Here is a 25,844-nt window from a genome sequence, read left to right on the forward strand (position 1 = left end):
GCAGTGTGATGCTTTGGGCAATGTTCTGCTGGGAAACCTTGGGTCCTGCCATCCATGTGGATGTTACTTTGACACGTACCACCTACCTAAGCATTGTTGCAGACCATGTATACCCTTTTGTGGCCTCTTTCAGCAGGATAATGCACAAAAATGGATCAGGAATGGTTTGAGGAGCACAACAACGAGTTTGAGGTGTTGACTCGGCCTCCAAATTCCCCAGATTTCAATCCAATCGAGCATCTGTGGGATGTGCTGAAGAAACAACTCCGATCCATGGAGGCTCCACCTCGCAACTTACAGGACTTACAGGATCTGCTGCTAACATCTTGGTGCAGATACCACAGCACACCTTCAGGGGTCTAGAGGAGTCCATGCCTTGACGGGTCAGGGCTGTTTTGGCGGCAGAAGGGGGGCCAACACAATATTAGGAAGGTGGTCATAATGTTATGCCTGATCGGTATATATATACACTGTAGTTTTATATACACCTCAGATCATAGCTATGACTTTTTTTTTAACTAACCATATATATATATATATTTGCATGATACTTTTTTCTTTTTGTGTGAGACAAAGTTTTGGGATGCAGGCTCTATTTCGCTCTTATTTTATCTTTTTTTCCCCCAGCATGTAATGTTTTGTACATAAACTCTGTGGATATGGAATCTCTGACCGGTCCTCAGGCTGTGGCCAAAGCCATCACTGAAACACTTGCTGCCAAATCCGCTCCTACAGCAACCATAGTCCATTTCAAAGTGTCCACACAGGGCATCACACTCACCGACAATCAGAGAAAGTGAGTGGATTTAATAGGATTCATTTTGAATCAATCATGTGTGACATTGGAATAACCAAACTTCTTTTTCCTTAAAGGATTTTTTTCAGACGTCATTACCCGATAAACATGATAACATACTGCAATTTGGACCCACAAGACAGAAAGTGAGTATTTTGGTTATATATTTTAGTATATTAGTATTTTATGTTCTGCATGCTCCATGTACATTTCGTCATTCCAGAAATATGTTTGACATTAAACTCAATAAGATCCTCATGTCTCGTTGTTCTTACAGGTGGAACAAAGCAGAGGGTGGAATAGCAAAGTGAGTATGCCACATTGAATCATTGTATTTGTTAAAGACAATAAACAATTGCTCTAACAAATCTTTACTCTGCTTTATAATGCAGACTGTTTGGGTTTGTGGCTCGAAAACAAGGCAGCACAACTGATAATGTGAGTCACCTGTTTGCCGAGCTGGATCCAGACCAGCCTGCTTCAGACATTATCCGTTTTGTCACCAAAGTCATGCTGAACACCCAGAAACCTTGAGTGGCCGTCCAGCAACCATCTTGAGTTCTCCATACAAGTCTGAATTTTCTCGCCAAAGAGGATTTGGTTATTCTTATCTTACGTTTCCAGAGTGGATTATTCTTTTTACATACAGTATTGCTTTCTTTTCATTGAATAACTCTGGGGGTTGGGCTCTTACTCTTTCTTCTTTGTGAAGATTTGAAAACGATGCTGTTTTTTGAGTGAAGATCTTGCTGAAAAGCAGATTACGAATGTGCCAGGGTTAAAGTAGTAAGTGTGAATGGCAGGGATAAACGTAGTCCCTCTGGCCTTCCATATGAGGAGGCAAGACTTTACAATAAAAAAATACTACTACTAATAATAATAAAAAATCACAAATAATATTTAGATAAAAATGTCATTATTGTGATTGAAGAACCAAAGGTAGAAAAAAATAAGAGAAAAAAAGATAACATCAGACAAGTCAAAAACTCTTTCTGTGTCCTCCTGTGAAAAGTATGAAGATTTTGCATGTTTGCTTGCAAGATTCACAAGAGTGTCATTTTCTCTGAATTCAGAGGACTTTAAAGCATTTTGCAGAATTTAGCTGTTCACTTCAACTTCAAATAACAGACCAAATCTGTTGAAATAAATGAAAAAAGTGGTCCAAAAAAATGGCACAAAAAAAAAAAAAAAAAAAAATGATAAAGAAAGAAAACACCTTGACCCCAGGCTTGCCAAATTGATCACCACATAAAGACTTGCTACACTTGCCTGTGGACATGGAACTAGAAAATCCACTTCAGTCACTGGAAACTTTCTGCCGAGCTATCCATATGGATAGTAAAGATCACACTGGCTCTACCCACAATGTCCTGGCTGTGGTAGTAGATGTTTAGCTTTTTCTGAACTGTGCTCAACATCCCATTCACAGCTTTGCCCCAGTCAGTGACAAATACTGTATACGACAACATTTTGTTGCATACTATTTGAGTGCATGGGTAGATCCATTTTGTACTTGTCTTTAAAATGTATTATGACAAACCATGACATTAACTGAATATTTATTTTTGTTGCAGTATTACTCATAACTAATATTAAAAAAATAGTGTATAGTCTACAGAAAAGAAAAAAACTTGACTTAAACGTTAAAAATGAATTATTTTAGCTAAAATATCGAAATCAGGTTTTGAGAAGCTCTTGATGTAAAATGTATGTTACAGTTTTGTCTTTTTGAATGTGTTCACTGTGTCATTGTTCGGTGTTTTAGAATGAAACGGCATGAATGTGGAAGAAAATATTTTAGATTAAAAAACACCAATACATGTATAAATTTGCCATGAGTGCTGCCATTATGTGTGTGAATCAAACAGCTCCTGCAGATGATGTGGATTATGTTATTGGTCAAAGGGAGGTCGGTTGTTTGCAGTTGTGAAAGAGGCGATGTAATAATATGTTTGCCATAAGAATATAACATTTTAATGTAATGCACCTTCCATCCTGTCAATGGCTAGGTCGTTCCTTCTCTGTTCACCATCATTAAGTGCTTTATAATCATAGATGGGGCAAAAGAGATTGAATATAATAAATTATCTAAATTAATTGACAGGATGGAGGGTGTTTTGTTATTGGTTTCTCTATAGCAAGAGGCAACAAGTAAACTCTTGAGTTAACTAAGCCATTGGTAGAAAGTCAAAGTTGTTTGCAATGTTTAATAATTATTGTAAGGTTTTATTGTTTTTCAAAGTGAGTTCTGTTGCTGTTCCACTGTTTTGATGAGAGTGATCGTGGATGAAGTGAGAGGAACTGTGGGGTTTACAGATATTTTGTCTATTTTCAAATGGTCAAAAAGGAGCAGTTTGACAGACCATGTGCAATTGAAAATAAAAACAAAAATCATAAAGTCAACCACTTTTAGTTTTATCTATTTTCAGGATGTTTTGTGGTTGGTGAATGGTGATCATGTTGATAGAGATCTTGTGATGAAACAGAAATATGCTGTCATTTTGTGGAATTACAATGCAGTTTAGTTTACCAATAATAATAATAAGTTTGTAGAACTTTTTCAACAGATGGCTGTGTTTTCACATTAAAGGATTAGTTCACTTCTGAATGATAATTTACTCACCCCCATATCATCCAAGATGTTCATGTCTTTCTTTCTTCAGTCGAAAAGAAACGAAGGTTTTTGAGGAAAACATTCCAGGATTTTTCTCCATATAGTGGACTTCACTGGGGTTCAACGGGTTGAAGGTCCAAATGTCAGTTTCAGTGCAGCTTCAAAGAGCTCTACATGATCCCAGACGAGGAATAAGAGTCTTATCTAGTGAAAATAAAAATTTTCAAATTTTCTTACCAATGTGATTACGTAATGCGTGGTGCATAGCAGAGCAGTGCAAGATGAGCATTTGTGGTTAAAAAGTATATAATTTTTTAAATTTTAATTCAATTTTTTAAAGAAAATGTCTCTGGTTTCTCTAGATAAGACTCTTATTCCTCGTCTGGGATCATGTAGAGCTCTTTGAAGCTGCACTGAAACTGACATTTGGACCTTCAACCCGTTGAACCCCAGTGAAGTCCACTATATGGAGAAAAATCCTGGAATGTTTTCCTCAAAAACCTTCATTTCTTTCCAACTGAAGAAAGAAAGACATGAACATCTTGGATGACATGGGGGTGAGTAAATTTTAATTCTGAAGTAAACTAATCCTTTAAGGACCGAGTATTACAATCTCCTGCAGTCAAGCAATGTTTACAATTGACAAATCAGATTCTGATGTTTCTGAATCTGAAATTTCTTAAATTTTCATGGAAAGTCATGGTCACTTGTATTTACTGTATGCACATAACTTTTGATGTTTATCTTATTTACGTTCACTTAAGTTTCAACTGACTGTTTACAATATTGAGTGAATATGCACTGTCAGCGGCACTAGTTATTACACAAGTGTTGGATAGGAACGCAAACAAATGCCATTGCACATCTATGCATCTTAAAATATCTTTAGCAACAAACACTGCATTTGATTCAGCAAAGGATGAAAATTATACTTTTGTAATGATCAATGTGGTGTTAAACAGCACAGTTTCATAAGTCGGATATGAATAGATGCAGGTCAGATGAACAGATTTCTCAAATTGGATGCAAAAAAAAAAAAGTGTTTATTGCTCTTTACTCACACAAATCAATATTAATCTGTTCCAGATACCTGCATGTGTAAAAAATCTGAATTTACTGACAGTGTAAATGCATCCCCTATTTGTGGTGGTTTCCTGTTCTTTATATGTGATGTCAGCTTTACATGAACTCCTGTGTCAGCACTCTTATCATTCTGGTTTAACTTGTGTACTACAGTTTACACATTTATTTATTATTTTTACATTATTATTTAACTGTGTGTCAGGCATGTGCACACATGGACATCAAAGGGGGCACCTGCCCTTTTTCTTTCTCAAAAGAAAGTGTATATATATATATATATATATATATATATATATATATATATATATATATATATATATATATATATATATATATATATATATATAACAATACAATAACATATTATTTATATAGATAATATTTAATTTATTTAAATGTTTTTATTATCATAATTAGACATCTTTGCAACAAATACAGAAGAGACGAGCATTATTTCTGGCATTTAATTTGTAGACTATCATTACATATCCATTTCTTTGTATAATAACGTATATACAGCTACATTTGGATTATTAGACTGGATTTGGATTATTATGTCAAAATAAAAAGTGAACCACTGACACGGAGAAGAAAGAGTGAAAACTCTTCACACTGATGACCCATCTGAACACAAACAACGATCAAATACACATTGACGGATCTTCTTCTGTCTGTTCTCCAAAATGTAATCGAATGTATATTTCTGCAGGTGTGTGTGAATTGGTTAACTGTATCTTTCAAAGGCATTTCTTTTTAAGAGGAGCAGGTCGCCGCCACTGGATACTGGATCACTACTGGATCTCTGCATTGCACAGTGATTAATAAATATATCATTATTGATTGGTAGAACATTACTCCATACCAGCTATTTTCAGAGAAATGTATCTGCTGATTTTTAATTAAAAATGTGCATTAAAAGCAATGCAATGACAATGAGGCTTTACGAATTCAAACTTCTAATAATTGTGAGAATTGGCCACAAGGTGGTGCTGTAAGGAATGGCGTTGGGCACCCTATTGTTCTGTTTTGTTTTGTTTTGCTTTGCTTTGCTTTGCTTTGCTTTGCTTTGCTTGTTTTTGGGGGGTATGGATTTATTGAACCTTATATTTAGCACTTACAACTGAATTTAATTTAACGGTGACATGAATGACCTGCTCCATGTAAAATAAAACATTAATATTTTTTCAATAACATTGTTAAATGTTCTAAATTCTGAATTTTAAAGTTGCTATTCTAACCCTTTTTTTAAGCCGTAACATCCGACTTCATACAAGATTTTTTAAAATTCTGAAAAAAAGGAAATTAAGTAATTCTATGTACTGTCTATGTCTTTCACCACATCATTTACCATTATTAGACATACATATGTATATTATATCATATGCACTAATCTATTTCAAACCCTACCCAGATTAGCCTTGATGGAATGTATGTGGAGAGGGAATTAGAAATGGTACAGATGCTGCTTACATGTCAGAACAGAGACCCTAAATATTACAGTCATGTTCTATTAGTTCTGCACCTTACTGTACAGGCATCCTGTTGAGAGTACTGAAGGGGAAAACAGACATAAAGAACTATTATAGTACAGAAACATTAGTAAAAATGTAGAATAGGGAGAATAGAATAGAATGTTTGTTTCTTTGTATTGCATATTAGTTGTGGTTTCATTATGTTTATCTTAAAACATAATTTTCACAGTCATAACTATAGTCGCTAGTCATATTTCTAGTGTTTATTTCAATTTATTTAGAGCTTTTTATAATACACAATGTCCCAAAGCAGCTTTACAGAACAAAAAGAAAGAAAAGAAAAAGAAAGGAAACAGAAAATAGTCAACACTGTAGGCTTTAGGACCCAGGTAGTGTGTACTGCACCTCTTTGAATCATTCATCAGAAACAACTCTACTATACAATCTGTCAAGAGTAAATGTGATTCTGGAACACCCCGAGGACAGTCAAGCCATGCGCTCAAGATTTGCTTTCACGCCCCTCTTTCTGTCTTACAATGTTGTCAGTGTTTACTGGACAAGTCTCCACTGATGCTTATTGAAAAAGACAGAGGCACATGATAAAGATGCAATCTCTTTGGTTTATATTGGGATTATTACTTTACCTGGTACTTCTGGAGAAGGTAACGGAATCTCAGCGTACAGGTAATAAACTCACCTGTTCCTCTTATTGAAATGTTGCAATGTCAAAACTTCTAATGAATTGGAATGTCATGTCGTCCAGCGTGCATTAGAATTGTAGATATATTGTAACTTATCTATTTAGTTTTGTGTGTTTCTGGGCATCTCACAGTTTTCTTTATGAATGTTTGAATATTAATTATCCATTGCAAATGTGTATAGGTGCAATATTATTCCTCAGTGCATTAAAAATGCATTAGTTTACCTATACATGTGTTCAGGATTGGACATCTCCAATATATCTGAAGCCACATAAGTTAAGACATTATTGTTTATTTTGGCTTTGTCGTACAGTGTGCACGTCTCCACCTCCAAAGCAACCTAAACACATCAGTATTTGAAAGAGTAAACCATTAGAATATACTTCACTTAGAATATAATTTTCAACTTTTTTTTTTTTTAGGAATAAAAAATGGTTTTCGTCTATGAATATATCAGTTAAATTCATATAATTGCACTTTGTTGAAGAATCAATGATTGAGTTTGTTCAAAGTTTGATGGAATGTAAATTTCATCCTTTCATTATAAACTTTTACAAGCCTTTATCGCATTGCTTACGGTATGCAGGGTTATGTGCAGAAGGATTTTTATAAACCAATTAAACAAACATGGGTCAGTGTCTGTTACCACTGTCGTATTGTCACTGTTGGCAAAGAAAATCTGCTAAATTATATCATATCAACAGGGAACTCTTTTCCTGTTATCATCAGGGCAGTACTGGCATAGGCACGACCATAAAACATTGCAAGGAAGCCCAAGGCGTGTTCCACCAAGTGTTGTTTGGATTTCCACACAATGTGTGTTAATTTGAGTGAAGAACTGGCAAAAAAATCCCAAAGCTACACAAACAAAATGTGAGAAGAAATGGAGAGAAGAAATCAAGGCAATTGTGTGTATGAAAGCTTCTTTCTAGTAAGGACAGAATAACAATTTTGGTCAATTTTGCAATTTGGCATAGTTATTGAATTAGCCTGTGCATGACCAACACATTTCATTGATTTTGAATGATTATGGCCCAAACAAATTAAAAAGAGCTCTAACATGCACACAATGCATGATTATGTATGTCCACTTTGATGCATCATACGACAAACGTTGTCATACTCCCTATCAGTATTATTTTTTTCTTTCAGTTCACTTGAATCACTTTAGTTTTAATTGTAAAGGAGGGAATGTGTCTCTGTGTCCTTCTGTTCTGATGTCTAATGAATGCTGCATTGTGGATTACATGGAACATTCATTCCATTACTTCACTCTGCCAAAATCGCACTCTTATATGAGGGCACATGTTGAGAAGTTTGTGACGGGATGATTCAAAGTTGAGAGGGAGTAGAGAAAAGAGTAGATTTATCTTTTAAATCTTTTGTTCTTTGCCAATTTTGCTATAATGACAAAAACTATTGTTTATATGCATCCAGCAAAATAAATAATTCATTATAAATTAATCATGCTATTGTTGTACAGTACATTACCACATTACAAACATTCATTTGAAGTCAAAAATTTCATAATCTGACAAAATGAAAAATGCAGTAATCTACTGTATAAGATTATTGACTCGTAAAGTCATTTAGTATACTAAGTAAATACATTTAACAAAATATTTCAAGTGTATTATGTGCAGGTAGTATTCAAATATTTGTCTGAGTGTATGTTTATTTAAGTTTTATGGCAGTAGGAAGTCATTTCTTTTTGGGAATTCAGCAATTGAGACGATTTAAAAAAAAAACTAGATTAGAATTGCACAGACATAACAAAAGTGTACAGGTTATAATTAAAAAGGAATTTCACTGGGCAGAAAATTATATAGATTTTGGCAGTCTATCTGAACAGGTTTAGAAATTTCCAGCAGATGGTGCTCTTTCTAAACAGAGGAGCAAAAACAATGTCTCTAACTATCAAAACATCATCACTTTTAAACAGAGGAGCAAATGCTTCATCTCTGACCATTAAAACATCATCACTTATTGTTGCATTTACAAAAGATGTTTAGGGTCATTAAGTGTTTAAGGTCATTCTATGCACTTTAACAATACAGTGTGTGTTCATATCCTTAGTTTAGGTTTCCTGTACTGATTTTACTGCTAGGATGCAGGCCTATTTCCTTTGGAGATCCCCTTTTCACTCAAGCACAAAATCTCAGGAGTAATGGTGGCTATGGCAGAAGCCAAATCAGTTCTCTGTCATCAAATGTGGTTGTCAGAATAATAAGAGTTATGAATTTTAGTCAAGTATACATAAAGGGATACTGGTTCCAAATGATAGCTTAGCAATTCCTTTGAGGTAATTCAAATTCTGTGCCTTTCAGGGATCTTTAAAACAGTAATTGGGTGCCCTTATAGTATTAATGACCCATGTCAATGTAATTAACATCTGTCAGCAATGGCATGTGTGTGTAGTGTGGGAAAGCAAGACACTTCTTTCACTGGAATACAATTAGCCACTAAAAACAGTTCTGGGGCCATTAAGTGTAATTAGACCATGCTATGAAAAAAAAAAAAAAAATACCACACACAAAGAGTAACCTAATATAGAAATATATTTCACTGTATGGTTTATTATGCATTGTAATCATATTTTAGAAGGCAACAAGTAAAGGTGAATGTGTTGGTTATGTTGTTTATTTATATAGGCCTTTTAAGTAGACTTTTGTAGACTAAATAGAAATGTTATATGTTAGAAATAGAATTATACAAATATTTTATTCTAAACACTTATTCATACCTGTTTTATATAGTGTTTCAGTTCCAACCATAAAATGATTTTCAACACAAAAGTAGTTTTCTCAGTTTTCTCACTTCTGTTTCTAGCTGTTTTGGATGCGTTATGATATGTTCCCCATATTGGTACCTGATGCATAGAATAGTACGGAAGAGAGTGCAAGTATAAAAGTCTCTAAAATACTTGTGTAACATTAAGTAACAACAACAATCAAATATTGGTACAGTATGGATTGTTCACAGATCATCTACATATCATCAGCATCTCTTATAAAGAGCTCTTATAAACAGTAATTCATCTGTTTTAGTCACATGACCTTTCCTTCATAGCTGTCATATTTATGACCATCTGTGAGGAAAAACCATTGCAGGGAATTCCAAAAATGCATTGATTCCCTTTCGAGTAGGAACTTGACATTGCATCATGGCACTAATGCTATGGGAACGCTTCCATGTGAACCAGTGTCTGAAGCATGTGTCTACACACGTCAATTCAGTTGGCTTAGAACATGGCGTGATGCACGTCATCAGCTTCTTTGTCTTCAGGAGCTGCATGTCTGTTGAGCATGCATGTGTGCAAACAATATTGTAAAGTATGTGTGTGCTGCTTCTGGAAGGAACGTCTGGACGAAAATGGGATGAGGCTCAACATCAAAAAGACGGAGTACATGGAGTGTGGGCCCAAACCGACGGCACCATCAGCATTAATGGGGAAGATCTGACGAAAGTGGCGGACTTTAATGTACCTGGGCTCCACCATCAGCTCAGATGGCAGCATCACAACCGATGTAAGATCACGAGTCAACGCGGCATGGATGAAATGGAGGCAAGGTCACCGGAGTGCTTTGCGATCGGAAAATGCCAGACAGGCTGAAAGGCAAGATATACAAGACCATCGTCCTCCCGGTGGCACTCTATGGATCTGAGTGTTGGCCAGCCACATTTGCACACGAACAAGCCCTCCGTACTATGGAGATGAGGATGCTCAGATGGAGCCTCGGACTCACCCGATGGGACCGTGTCATGAACGAAGACATCCGGAAGCAAATTGGTGTGGCCCCCATTGTGGACAAGATGCTTGAAGCAAGACTGCAGTGGTATGGCCATGTGATACGAAGCGAGGAGTCATCAGTGGCCAAGATTGCCATGCGCATTAAGCCAGAGGAGCCGCCGTCCACGCGGACGTCCGAAAAAGCGGTGGATGGATCGAATAAAGGAAGACATGAAATTGGTCAACGTATCCCCCGAAGATGCTCTAGGCCGTGCCAAATGGAGAAGACAATGCCGAAAAGCGGACCCTGCACCACAGCGGGAACAACGCTAGGAAGAAAAGATGTGTGTGCTGCTTCAAGTAGATCAGAAGTTAGAGTGTATTATGCTATGTAAAGAGTTTAGGAAATGTGTGACGGCGTGCCCTTGCTTTATTACGAAGGACGACTTACACAAGATGTGCGTTGTCTGCATGGGTGAGGACATGCATCATGCACATCTTGTGTGAGTCATCCTTCAGTCCTCAAGGGGGCTGACTGCATGCATTGCAGGTGAATCACAGTTCGAAGGCTCCAATCCCTCTTCTCAAGGGATAAGAGTCAAGCTGCACCCATGTGCATCTTTGATCAAGGGGTTCACAGGTTGAGATGGTGGAGGTTCAGTTTGAGATGGGTGATGAAGTCCAATCTCTTGCTCCGTCTACCAGCTTAGGGCTTCTTGCTCTGGATATTGAAGCATGCTCTACGATTTCTTCAAATCCAGCTCATGCTGTCTGCATCTGATTCTGAGGGGTTGGCTCTGGGAATGCAGGCGGATGCTTCGGTGAAGCAGTTCACTCATAGAGCTGCATTTGAGGAAATGCTTGAGGTTGTTACTCATGCCATGGCCAAATTAAATCTGGATTGGCCAACTGAGTAGAAAATGTTTGTCTGTTCTAAACTAGATGCCTATTTTCTCACGTCCTTCAAAGAACAACCTCCATGCCACCTTCTGCCGTTATCTCCAGATCTCCACACTGAAGTGTTGAGATTGCAGAAGAATCCATATTCTGCTCGAGTACATACTAACGCCACTTCAATATACTCTATGGTGGTTGGGATGTGCGAGCAGGGCTATCTCTCCCTTTTTGCTGCATCATTGAAATCTGCCTGGCCTACCAAGTCTTGCAGAGTAACATCAACATATGGTGATCAAGGAGGTGGCCCAGGAGGTGGTTTCAGGACTCTGCTGAGCCACGGATCTGGTGCTCCATGCCACAAAGCAGATACCCCAGTCCATCGGCCATTCTATTGCTGCAATGGTTGCCACAGAACATCACCCGTAGCAAGAGTCCAGCTCTAGAAGACAGGAACCAAAAGCGAGCAAGCGTATGCAAGTTCATCTGTACAGGGGGTGGTCCGATCTAAATACCTTAATCTCTTCCAGGCCCTTCTAATGGGCCCCTGGGGGTGAGCATTTTCGTGAGGGTTCTGGTTATACCAGAGCCTTGTGTGCTAGATCTCCCATGGTGCACTCAGAAGGTGCTTCTGCCTATCCCACCACCAGTGTTGTCTCAGGAAGCAGAAGTACTCTGCCATCAATCCGCCCCATCTTCACCCTCCAACGATCTTTCTCTGGGGCTTGTTCAGGGGTTCCCTGCCAATGCATTGTTTCAGGACCCCGAACAGATCGATCCCATCAACAAAAAAAAAATCCCTCTGTCAAATTTTGTGGCAGCGTGACAACTTCTGCTCAGTGTTTCTCAGTGGGTTCTAAATGTTTTGAAAAAAGGTTACAGAATTCAGCTTGCCTCCTGACCACCTCGTTTCAGTGGGGTATTAGAAACACTAGAGAGTCAAGATCAGTCCAGGACCGCGTTTCCCAAAAGCATCACAAGCCTAAGTTGATTGTAGTCCATTGGTGGCAATTGTTCTACTTCACCTCTAGGAGTTAGAGCTCACATGTCTTTTACTTGTCTTGAACTGATACATAGCAGTGTGAATGTACTGTAGGATCAAGCTAAAGATTTTTGTTGAAATGCTCTATTCAGTCTTGAATAATTTATTCCACAAGTGGAAGTGTCATCTTAATGAATGCGCATGATTTTAAACATACACTATATTGCCAAAAGTTTTGGGACGCCTGCCTTTATGTGCACATGAACTTTAATGACATCCCATTCTTAATCCGTAGGGTTTAATATGGAGTTGTCCCACCCTTTTCAGCTATAACAGCTTCAACTCTTCTGGGAAGGATTTAGGAGTTTAGGTTTAGGTTTAGGAGTGTGTTTATGGGAATTTTTGACCATACTTCTAGAAGCACATTTGTGAGGTCAGGCACTGATGTTGGCGAGAAGGCCTGGCTCACAGTCTCCACTCTAATTCATCCCAAAAGTGTTCTGTCGGGTTGAGGTCAGGACTCTGTGCAGGCCAGTCAAGTTCCTCCACACCAAACTTGCTCATCCATGTCTTTATGGATCTTGCTTTGTGCACTAGTGCGCAGTCATGTTGGAGCAGGAAGGGGTCATCCCCAAACTGTTCCCACAAAGTTGGGAGCATGAAATTGTCCAAAATGTCTTGGTATGCTGAAGCATTAAGAGTTCCTTTCACTGGAACTAAGGGTTCAAGCCCAACCCCTGAAAAACAACCCCACACCATAATCCCCCTCCACCAAACTTTACACTTGGCACAATGCAGTCAGGCAAGTACCGTTCTCCTGGCAACCACCAAACCCAGACTCGTCCATTGGATTGCCAGACAGAGAAGCGTGATTGGTCACTCCAGAGAACACGTCTCCACTGCTCTAGAGTCCACTGGCAGCGTGCTTTACACCACTGCATCCGACGCTTTGCATTGCACTTGTTGATGTAAGGCTTCAGTGCAGCTGCTCGGCCATGGAAACCCATTCCATGAAGCTCTCTACGCACTGTTCTTGAGCTAATCTGAAGGCCACATGAAGTTCGGAGGTCTGTAGCTATTGACTTGCATGTGACCAGCATGAGCCGCCCCCGCTCTGTGATTTTACGTTGCCTGTTGATTTTAATTGCTGTTGTTCCCAATTGCTTCCACTTTGTTTTGATACCAATAGCAGTTGGCCATGGAATATTTAGTAGTGAGGAAATTTCACAAATGGACTTATTGCACAGGTGGCAACCTGTCACGGTACCACGCTTGAATTCACTGAGCTCCTGAGAGCGACCCATTCTTTCACAAATGTTTGTAGAAGCAGTCTGCATGTCTAAGTGCCTGATTTTATTCACCTCTGGCCATGGAAGTGATTGGAACACCTGAATTCAATGATTTGGAGGGGTGTTCCCAATACTTTTGGCAATATAGTGTATTTTTCAAAAGTATTAATCATTAAAATTTTTTTTTACTAAGTGTACTTTTAAACAAGTTGTTTTGTTTTCAGTTTGTTTTCTTCAAGTGTGGGCTCTCTGTGTTCTCTACAACCCGAAGAGAAGCTGTCCAGCTGAACAGGATTATTAGGACAATAAGCCCAGTATACACATAGGCCATTAAGACAGCTGTTCATGTTGCATCAAGTGCTATTTGGTGAGCGTTTTCATAATGTCACAATGCCAATATCAAGTCGATTATGGGCAGTCCATCCAGTGGTTTTCCCAGCACCTATGAATGTGAAGATACCAATCACAGCTTTATGTTCGTTGGTTAACAAAGGCATGTATAATCTTTTATTTTTAATATTTGTTTTGCATTTCATGATTTATGCATTATACTGTTTATCAAAGTTATCGCTAGATTTGTAAGTGTGTCTCTCAAAACAGACACACACAGGTCACTGTATGTCTGACATGTGGGCGTCATATCAAGCAGTTCAGTTTTTGTTTTATAGTGAATTTTGGAGTAGGCCACTGACCTCTCTGCCTCTATAAACACAGAGCATGTTATTAATATGCCTCAGAGTGGGACAAAGTCATCCAGCACTGGTCTCATGTCTGGCCCCTTGGGTGTTTGTCTACCCAGCGGATGCCCCAGATCTGATCCCCACATGCTTTTTCATTCCAAGTTTGTGAGAATCAGAGGACAGCATGGAGAAAATTATAACTTTGTTGTTGTTGAATAGGATATGTCCTTGGCATTTTGTTCACACACTAAAGGATTAGTTCTCTTCAGATTTCAGATTTCCTGATAGTTTACTCACCCCCATGTCACCTAAAATATCTGTGTCTTTCTTTCTTCAGTTGAAAAGAAATTAAGGTTTTTGAGGAAAACATTCCAGGATTTTTCTCCATATAGTGGACTTCAACAGTTACCAAAGGGTGCTGAAGTAGAACCTGGAAGTTCTAAATGTATACAACTTAAGAGAATGACACAGAAGTGATGTGTTATTTTTGCTTTGTTTTAGCGCACAAAAAGTATTCTTGTCACTTCATAACATTAAGGTTGAACCACTGCAGTCACATGGACTATTTTAACAATGTCTTTAGTACCTTTCTGGACATTGAAAGTGGTGGTTAAAATTGTTGTTTATGGACGAGTCATATATGTCTCGGATTTCATCAAAAATATCTTAATTTGTGTTCTGAAGATGAAGGTCTTACAGGTGTGGAAAGACATGAGAGTGAGTAATTAATGACAGAAATTTCATTTTTGGGTGAATTAACCCATTAAACCCCATTGACATATTATGCCAGGACCTTGTTTATGCTCAAAAACCTACAAATGTTATTGATCTGAAGCTGTTCTGCAATAAGAGTGAGCTAAAATTCCTCCACATCAGTGTAAAACACTAATAAATAGATACAGGATAAAAAATCTCTGTATAAAAATCAAATCAGATTGGAAGGAAGCAACCTGTTTTCTAAGGCCAATTCACACTCAAGTCCAAAAACACAACCGCTGGGTTTTATTAGGTCAGTGTGTTCACTGGTATCACCCTGGGGGTGTGATCTAGACTAGAAGAAACTGTGAATGTGTGTGTGTTGCTTGTGCCTATTATAAGTTTGCATGCAAGAAAGACAGGAACTGTGAGGGGATGCAGGGGACGGAATAGACAAAGTGATTGTTAGAGGGCCAAGTACCCATGGTGTGATCAGGGCATATGTGGAGTGAACAGCTGGACAGACAGTTTGAGATTTTGAGCAGAGGAGGTTCAGGCATGGTCAGAATCAGAATGTGGGAAAACTGCCTTTCACAATGATGAGGTTATGGGTTTCCACACATACGTAGGCTGATACATCCACCAGATCAGATATGCTGTCAGCTGCTATGTGTCTGTCACTCAGACCCACACCACACAGCCCTGCTGGCATGAATAGATGTACTATGAGTACAAGCAGTGGGGGACTGAGAAGAAATGTCGTGTAAATCATTTGCTTGGTTTTCCCCCGTACCATTTTGTGCAGATGCACAGCATTAAAAATTAGTAAAAATTACTTAGGACCATACACAGTGATATAAGGACAACTCGTGATTTATCTAGGAGGTTATTAAGGATAATAAGATTTGTTCATACACTGAAAATCCAAGAGGTCTAATGTAATTTGGATCCCAATATTCTTCAAAAAGTCTTCTTTTAAAGAAAGAAATTCAATCATTTATGAAAATAAAAAAGGATTGACGTTAGGAAAGTTCTGCAAGCAAACAAGTACACTTACATTTGTTTAAGGGCTCCATACATGGATTTTATTCTCAAAAGAGGAGCATTGGGCTGCACATCTGTGTTCATGGAGCGGGGTCTATAGGGACACAAAGGGATGTTGAGTGTAGAAGTGGCCAATGAGGTCCAACCATTAAAAAGAACACGCCTTCTGTCTCTCTCTCCCTCTATCACAATGAGCAAGGAAAGAAAGGATAGCTCATCTTGCATTGCACTGTCAGTTTGGCTACTTTTCCAAGATAGCATGTTCTGAATGACTTGTGCAAGAGAAGGACAAGTGTATGTACAAAGATGAGGTTCAGCCGGGGCTTGTTTCTCCTGTTGATTGCGTACGTGGGTCCTCTTAATGCATTTTGGTGGGCGAATCAAGGTGCCACAAAGGCCCCTACAGTGGACAAAGACAGTGGAAGAACCAGTGAAGACAAGAACATTGGTGATGTAGGGTCGGATGTCATAGATGTAGCCACAGGATTTGTGCAGAACTGGGACCAGAAGCCAACTGTGAACTGGAATAATGCTGTCACAATGAGGACACCTGGCATCTCCTCGAAGCGTGGCCATTCGAAAACGGGTAATGATAAGTCTTTATCAGAGGAAGTCAAACATGAAATAAATGTCAAAGGTTCCTCAGGTGATGCCAGTGGGTCAGGCTTAGGCTCAGGGCCCACTTTGGCTCAGGAAGGCAAAAAAACAACCAACCTTACAGGGACATGGGTTTCTGACAGCAGGATTAGTATAATTAGCACCCCTAAGGACTCCACAAACTGCTTACCAAGAGGCTCTGACTGGCCTTTCTGTGTATCTCATGGTGAAGTCACATTTTCTGTACCTAATTTTTTTAACCACACCCAGGCAGAGGATGTGGTAGCTGTATTGAATGAATGGGATTGGCTCCTGCGTTCAGGCTGCCACCATGGTTTGGAATGGTTCTTTTGCCTACTACTGGCACCAAGATGCCATCAGCCCTCTGAAAAGTCTGGGATAGTCCTGCTACCCTGCAGGACTTTCTGTGAGGTGCTGCTGGACAGCTGCTGGACAGTCCTACAGGAGAGGGGCCTGCCTGTGGCCTGCCACACCCTCCCCGAGGGACCAGAGCCCAGTCAGCCATGCATAACCGTTAGTAACCACAAAGGTAAAACTGTGATGCATCTTAAACTTGTGCCGCTTGTCTTGTCGGTATGTGTCATTCATTGGTGTGCTTTCTACCGTGAGAGGCACAGGTCACTTCCTGTCTGTCAGCGGTTGCTCTGCTCTGCTCTGCTACTGCTTTGCCAGGGTTTAGACCAACACTTATGGATGGGGTAACCAGCAGAGAGTTTGCATCTGCTGTGACGTGAGGTCTGCGCCTGCATGCGTGGCTCAATCCATTAAAATTACATGCATGCATGAATACTAATTACAATGTTTTACATTCTCTACATTTCATTCAGAGTGCTGTTTAACCCACAGCTAATATTTGTATGTAAAACCTGTGTACAAACATTTTCAAACGGAAATTATGAGCAATTAGTACATTTGCACTTAAAGGGGTCATGAACTGCATTGTTTTATTGTTTTATAATGTTTCCTGTGGTGCACTTATAATGTTAGTATGCTTTTTACATCAAAAATTGTCATAATTTAGAAATAAAAGGCATTTTTCCTTGCACTCTGATTTGAACGCTCTGTTTTAAGGGGCGTGTCTGCTGTGAGACTTCAGTGGAAACGCCCACTGCTGTGATTGGCTGACATCTTTTCATATGAATAGCTAAGTATTACTCTCTCGAAAACTTTAGCACATTTTTACTATTACAGCTCTCAAGGTTAACTAAAGTGTTTATTATAGCATTACATTTAGATCTACGGCATTATATTTAGATCATGGCATGAAAAGTTGCAGTGATGAACATTGTAGTCGATCACAGACATGTTGTTGAGCGCATGATCTTGTCATTGAAACTCAATTTCTGCACACTTTCATCATAACTAACAGTGGCAACTCAATGTAACTAAGGTATTTGTTGAATAAAACGGGAGTTTTGGCGCAAGTCATTGATAAACTCGCGCTGTTTGATTGACAGCTCCTGCGATTGTAAAGGGAGCATTCTTTGAATGCTTTCTATATATAATTTAATCATCGTTTAAATAACAGATTATTTTCATCCTACTAAGAGAAACAAGGTGAAGTTGAGCATTTTGTCACTGGTTTGATTTACTGACACACAGACAAAGATGTCTGACTGTACATGAATCATTAATATCAGATCAGGCATTAGAATGAACACATTTACTTACATGTTGTTGCATTACTGTCGAGTCCATATCGTAAAAGTCTAAAGTCCGAAATGTGTTTGATTTACCAAAGAAGTGAAATGTACCAAATACAAATAAATAAAGCTCAACTGAGACATTCACATTGTTTAAAATAAATAACCATATTCCTGCATTAGGATCCTTTGAAAGGTAATGTTATTTTAGTCCTGTATCACTCTTCTCTTCTCGTCATCTCATTAACACACCAGTGGGCGGGGCTAACGATGCAGTAATGAAGTAGGCATTGATTTCTTCAGCGGAGGCGGAGTTTCACCTATCTATAGACATTTTAGGATCAGTCGTTTAATGGGTCTGGTGACAATAAAAGCTTTTATTGGGCTAGCAAGGAAGTTTTCAGTTCTGAAATTTACAGGATATTCTTGTATAGTACAATGACCTCTTGTATATCGAAAGCTCAAGGAAAAGATTATTTCTCAATTCATGACCCCTTTAAGTATAAAATTTTGTATAAAATAAACTACAAGATTGTTAAACTACATGATTTGTGACCCGTGCAGGCAAAATGAGTGGGAAAGTGCACAGGCTAATTACAAGCTACAGGCAAAACAAGTGAAAAATGTCAGTTTTGGTCGAATGAGGTTTTCACAAAAATGACTTCCCTTGTCTAGCAATCCCAATGCTCCAAATAACAATGAAACATCTAAAAGTATCTTTATTTGTACATTTTCTGAGAGGATTACCTTTTCCTTATCAATGAAAAATGCTGTTTTTCTCTGATAGCTTCTCTGCGACTGGCGCTTCCCCTCAGCACAAGTTTGGTATCGCTTTAAAGCACAGCATTCCAGCTTTGTGAATATTCAGTTCTCGATGGCATGAGTCTGAACCAATGAAATGTGATTTTCAAAGTCATGCTGATGTAAACAAAAATATCTTACTCACGCTGACTGACACATCCAAAGTGTGTGCACAAAGATGGCAAGTATTCACACAAACAGTAAAGAAAGTTCTATATGTTTTTATTACTTTCTTACAACAGATAATGTACAGTCAGATGAGACTGAGCTTCTACTCATCTGTCACCACATTTTTACTGTTGGTAACCACTGCAAGATGACCTATTACTTGTGTTTGTATGAGAAATTCATTTGTAAGTCACTTTGGATAAAAGCGTCTGCTAAATGACTAAATGTAAATGTAAATGTAAGAGAGAGATCACAGAGCTGATAAGAGACACACACTCATGACGGTTCATGGTAAATTGTAGTGAATTCAGTGTGGTGAATTTGTATGAATTCATATAATCTCATTCATACATTTGAGGGTTAGATGTATGAATGAGGGTTAGATTTAGACCAGTTTGGAGCAGACGTCACAGTTACGTCATAGTGGTGACAGAAAAACAGTAACAAGTGGAGGAAAATAGGCAAAATCCACAGAATAAGAGAAAAATGTTTTGTGTCTTAGAATGCCTGAATTAGATTGCAAAAAATATAGTCTTCATTTTTATGTAGTACCGTCGTTTGTAGCTAAACACAGATGTTAATGTTGTAAGTCACAGACTGGATTGATGAAACCTGCAATGATTAGTCTACTATTGAAGCATGAATTTGATGTAAACAGTAATAATATTCACATATGCAGTTCATAGGGGACAGATACAGTATGAAATAATATTTAGACCTATAACATTTTACATAGATAACTTTTAAACATTTTTATATAACAATTCTGACTTTTTTCTTGCATTTGCATGTTTATATCTCCCAGTTCAGACTTTATAACTCGCAATTGTGGGTTTATATCACAATTCTGAGGGGGAAAAAGTCAGAATTGCAGGATATAAACTCGCAATTCTGAGGAAAAAAGACAGAATAACGAGTATATCTCACAATTCTGCTTTTCCTTCTAAGAATTGAGATATAAACTTAGATTTGCAAGAGAAAAAAGTCAGAATTGTGAGATATAAACTCAAAAATAACCTTTTTATTCTTTTATTCCGATTCCATATACTGCAGAACTGTCATTTCCTGCCACCAGGTAGGCTCCGCCCACAAAAACATCATCGCTGTTTACAAACACAAAATAGGTCTAAGGGGTGAAGCTGATGCTTGCTTTTTTTATACAAATTGCATGTTCTTGTTCGAATCAAAATATAAGAAAATTATCAATTTATAATAGCTGTGAGACCAAATTGGAAATCTACAATTTCCCAAAATGAGAGTATAGTGTTTTGCATAGTGAAATAACCTGTCTATTGGTAAAACGTGTCTAATTAGTTCTAAATATGCAACACTTTAATACTGATATTCCTGGTATATAAAGGCCAGCTCAACCATATATCACAATATAACTGATTGCCACCCACCATGGTCTAATCCAGTTTGACCATCTAATTCACTTGCATATGTGTGAGTTGGTGTGAGTCATGTTTGTTAGAGAGTGGGCACTTGGACTAAAAGGCAGATTATTGTGTGTCTATGTTTTTAAAAAAGGAAGTAAGTTTCTTTGCATGCTGGGTATAACAAGGTTCCCTCTTAGAGTGACTAGACACTGTCCATGATCAGACTATTTTTAGCTATGAGGGACTTTTTTTGAATGATGTGCAAGAAATGTTGAGAGTAGAAAAGGATTCATTGTGAAGACAGTTGTGAAGATCTGTTGTGGAGGAGAGCAATTCTCATCTGACACAAAGTCTTCCTTGATCATTTAATGGCCATGCATATTTATGACCAGCACTGGCATTGCAGTATGATGGCAAAAAAGTTTCGTGTTTTGATCTAGCAGTGTGGTCTTGGTGAAAGCGCCATGAAAATCCCAGAGTTCTCAGAGGCAAACAACTGCCAAAGAACATTTTAACAAGTATTGTGCACACCATGATGTAAGAGTTTTCACATCCAGACTTCATCGTTTAACATGATTACTTTGTTTCAGTTTTTTGGATTTAAGGTCACTTTGCATTCAGTATGTTAGTTTTCCTTTATTAACTCTCAAAAATAAATTCATCATAATCATTTTTCTGGCAGTGTTTAAATGGAGCTGAGTTATAGTGGCAGCTGTTTCATGCTGCTTGAGTTACTCTTTGTCTTATCTCTTGGGAAGCAGGGGCTCAGATACTTTTTTGAAGGGAAAGTTTATCTTAATTTGGTCTCTTGAGAGTCCATGAGGTATCAGTTAACAGGATCCTCCGGTTACCATCTCATTCATTTTACTCCCAATTACCTACAGCTGTCAGAGGGCTGTGGACTTACAACCATTAAGCAAAACTTACAAAGAAGGTTTCTGACAGGAGATTTGCATTTTTAAAAGGTTTCCATGTTATTAGTGTCAAATGTTTTTGTTGTTGCTGTTTTTGTACTATATTGCTAAACTTAGTATATGTATTTAGTAATGATGTAGGCCTATCACAGCTGTAGGATGTATACACGTGTGGGAGACTGTCTGGAACAGTTGGCCAGATGATTTATTTACCAGCATGTTCATATTAGTTGCAGTACTGCACATGTTTCTGGACAGGAAGATAGTTCAAGTAGTTCAGAATGTACATTGACTAGTATGCTACTTTAAATTATTTATTTGTAATTACGTTTTGAACAGATGCCTATACACTTACACAGCAGCGAACCGTGACTCTTGAATCTTGGCCCTCTTATCCCCATTCCCTCATTGGGAAAATAGTAAACTGAGCATAAAATCAGCCTAGCTTACCGTGTCCTCTCTTATAGTACTGCATAAGTTACATTTGACAAGCAATCAGCACAGTGAGTTTGAGAGTTATCACCAAAATAAAACACAATGTAGTAAATCCTTAAATCCTCATTACAAATAATTGCATCATCACACAATCGGTGTGTGCATTTCAGTGAAATATGGTTGCAAAACAGACTATGACATACAAAACGAACAAAATTTGTAAGCCAACACATGACAGCATTCAGACCAAAGCAAAACACTTCCGCATCAGCATCATGGTATTTTCACAGCAGTCGATTAAATGAATGCAACAGACCATAATAAACTTATGATTTGTGAAAAATGTAACTTATGCAGAATTACAGCGTAATAGTCACTGAGGTGGTAAATTTACAGACTGACCAGTAATTCTACAAAATGACTGTTTTCTACGGAAGAGGATTAGGGCCAAGCAATAATAAAAAAATAAAACCATCTTGAGATTAAACTCGTTAAATTTAGAGAAAAAGGTCGAGATAAAATGTTGAGAATAAACTCATTAAATTATGAGAAAAAAGTCGTTAAATTACGAGAACAAATTCATTAAATTACGAATTTGTTCTCATAATTTAACGACTTTTTCTCGTAATTTAACAACTTTTTTTCTCATAATTTATTGAGTTTATTCTCAACATTTTATCTCGACTTTTTTCTCGAAATTTAACTAAATTTTTCTCAGAATTTAACGAATTTGTTCTCGTAATTTAACGATTTTTTTCTCGTAATTTAATGACTTTATTCTCAACATTTTATCTCGACTTTTTTCTCGAAATTTAACGACTTTTTTCTCGTAATTTAACGGGTTTATTCTCAACATTTTATCTCGACTTTGTTCTCGTAATTTAACGACTTTTTTCTCGTAATTTAATGACTTTATTCTCGTAATTTAATGACTTTATTCTCAACATTTTATCTCGACTTTGTTCTCGAAATTTAACGACTTTTTTCTCGTAATTTAATGACTTTATTCTCGTAATTTAATGACTTTATTCTCAACATTTTATCTTGACTTTGTTCTCGTAATTTAACAACTTTTTTCTCGTAATTTAATGACTTTATTCTCAACATTTTGTCTCGACTTTTTTCTCGTAATTTAACGACTTTTTTTCTCATAATTTAATGACTTTATTCTCAACATTTTGTCTTGACTTTTTTCTCGAAATTTAACGACTTTTTTCTCGTAATTTAATGACTTTATTCTCAACATTTTATCTCGACTTTGTTCTTGTAATTTAATGACTTTATTCTCGTAATTTAATGGCTTTATTCTCAACATTTTGTCTCGACTTTTTTCTCGAAATTTAACGACTTTTTTCTCGTAATTAATGACTTTATTCTCAACATTTTATCTTGACTTTGTTCTCGTAATTTAACGACTTTTTTCTCGTAATTTAATGACTTTTTTCTTAACATTTTATCTCGACTTTGTTCTCGTAATTTAATGACTTTATTCTTGTAATTTAATGACTTTATTCTCAACATTTTGTCTTGACTTTTTTCTCGAAATTTAACGACTTTTTTCTCGTAATTTAATGACTTTATTCTCAACATTTTATCTCGACTTTGTTCTCGTAATTTAACGACTTTTTTCTCGTAATTTAATGACTTTTTTCTTAACATTTTATCTCGACTTTTTTCTCGAAATTTAACGAGTTTTTTCTCGTAATTTAATGAGTTTATTCTCAACATTTTATCTCGACTTTTTTCTCGTAATTTAACGAGTTTTTTCTCATAATTTAATGACTTTATTCTCAACATTTTATCTCGACTTTGTTCTCGTAATTTAACGACTTTTTTCTCGTAATTTAACGACTTTTTTCTCGTAATTTAATGACTTTTTATTCTCAACATTTTATCTCGACTTTTTTCTCGTAATTTAATGAGTTTATTCTCAACATTTTATCTCGACTTTTTTCTCGAAATTTAACAAGTTTTTTCTCGAAATTTAACAACTTTAATCTTGAGATGGTTTTATTTTTTTATTATTGCTTGGCCCTAATCCTCTTCCGTAGTTTTCTCAAATAAAGGTTAACATGTATAAAAGCGTGGCAGCGGTGGCCAGAATAAAATAACGTATTACATTTTAAAGGATTAGTTCACTGATAATTTACTCACCCCCATGTCATCCAAGATGTTTATGTCTTTCTTTCTTCAGTCGAAAAGAGGAAAACATTCCAGGATCTTTCCTGTTTGTTTTCTTTATTTTATGAAAGCTAAAGTTTTGTTGTTATTTTGAATGTACAAGAAAATAGACCCTTTACAGTTTTGAATGATGTACTGAAGGCCAGCAGAAGTGAACCCATGTGTATTTTAAGTTGTTATAGCATTTCTAGCATGGATATCACAACCCGTTCATCATCAAACTAAAAATGCAGTCATCCAAACATAGAAAAACATATACAAACATATTCAGCGTAAATAAAATGGTCTGTAATGCTGTGTCGGTCAGCGTGACCACCGACTTACCCTACAGTTTTACATAGATATTGAGACGAGTGAAGTACGAAGCCTTGCTTAAATAACAGTTTAGCATCCAAATATGGAAACATTTGGATTTGTGCAGATTAAAAGAGAAGCACAATGCCAGTTACAGTTTCGCTTTAAATAAAATTCTTTAGGATGTAAAATAAAAAACTATGCGTTTATTTTTAGACTATACTTAAATTTTTCATCTGAATACTGTTAAATTTAAAGGATTTGTTGTTGAGTGAGAGGAAATAAAATGCATGTCTATAATGTTTGTAAACATTTAGTTTTATTTAATGGTGGGCTATTTTACATTATTTTTAAATGTAATAATAAAATGTACACAGATACACAGATGCAATTTATCTGTTTGTTTCTCTCTCAACAACTTGCATTTGCACCAATAAAATAAGCATATGTGTTCATTACTCCCACCCACATTAACTTTGGGTTTAATCATTGTTATAATTATGAGGGCGTCCTTGGAAAATCTTCTAACCCATAAGGGGTCCCTGGCCCCAAAAAGATGGTTATGTCACGTACTACCATCATAATGTGTTGTGTCGAATGACACTGCAACAGCAGGATGCAGTGTCACTCACACTGCAGTCTGGAGATTGTGTTTGAGAGTTGATGTTGTGAGGTAGGATGCAGGAGCACACATCTGGACTAAAACATGGGCCAGCAATACTCACAGAATCCCCTGTGTAAGCGTTTTGAAACATGGTGACAGCACAGCTCAGGAACTAAATGAATGTTGGCTGAGTGGGTGAGCGACTGGACAGCCGTGTCAAATGGGAATCATGGTGTATGGGGAAAAGTTGCTACGCTTCCATTGCTGTTGAAACATGACCCTGGAATTGGACATGCCGTTCCCACAGTCAGAACTTTTAGACAGGTTCAGCCCACATATGCATGCAAGAATTTTGTGTATAATGCTGCTCTGTAGCTGTAGAATGTAAAGTCAATCTTTTTGCAGTAACATCTGTTATTGGTACTGGCTGACAGCTGTAAGGTTGGAATGAAAATGAATTAAAATCTGACGTTATTTGTTCATATAAACAAACAAAACCAAGATCATGCATGGTTATTTTGCCCTTGTGAAAAAAAGTGTGCTTAACTGTATTAAATGTGTTCTTCAAATCTTATAAATATTTTTTTAAACTATACAGTGCTTGCAGATAATATAATATCAATGAAAAAAAGGCCTTAAGTGTGCCTAAAAAGAGTACTTTTCATGACTTAACAACACATTTAAAAAGCATAACTTTGTAATAATTTAAAATTAAGCACATTTGAATCATTATGTTTTAATGATCCTTTGTTGTGCTTTAAAGTACACTTATTTTATGTGTTGAATAATATACTACAGCACATTAGAATTTGAACTGTAGTGTGTT

At 37.1% G+C, this 25,844-nt stretch overlaps 2 protein-coding genes across 5 annotated transcripts in view; both read left to right on the forward strand.

Moving 5' to 3' along the window:
• tns1a (tensin 1a) overlaps positions 1-3,199 on the forward strand; it is a 79,567-nt gene extending 76,368 nt beyond the window's left edge. Inside the window, 4 exon segments of the mRNA XM_048200889.1 lie at positions 628-796; positions 874-942; positions 1,074-1,103; positions 1,189-3,199. Coding sequence (XP_048056846.1) covers positions 628-796; positions 874-942; positions 1,074-1,103; positions 1,189-1,330 — 410 coding nt within the window. The 3' untranslated portion in view covers positions 1,331-3,199.
• A 3,232-nt stretch (positions 3,200-6,431) lies between these two features.
• Positions 6,432-25,844, forward strand: part of col18a1b (collagen type XVIII alpha 1 chain b) — a 53,347-nt gene continuing 33,934 nt past the window's right edge. For 2 of the 4 annotated variants that reach the window (XM_048200891.1, XM_048200892.1), the window contains exon 1: positions 16,166-17,128. In XM_048200891.1, the coding sequence (XP_048056848.1) occupies positions 16,288-17,128 (841 nt within the window). In that variant the 5' untranslated portion in view covers positions 16,166-16,287. Of the gene's footprint in view, positions 6,650-16,165; positions 17,129-25,844 lie in introns of those variants that run through there. The other 2 variants (XM_048200894.1, XM_048200893.1) reach the window with 2 other exon arrangements.

This window comes from Megalobrama amblycephala, linkage group LG8, assembly GCF_018812025.1.
Source record: "Megalobrama amblycephala isolate DHTTF-2021 linkage group LG8, ASM1881202v1, whole genome shotgun sequence".
Taxonomy (NCBI): Eukaryota; Metazoa; Chordata; class Actinopteri; order Cypriniformes; family Xenocyprididae; genus Megalobrama; species Megalobrama amblycephala.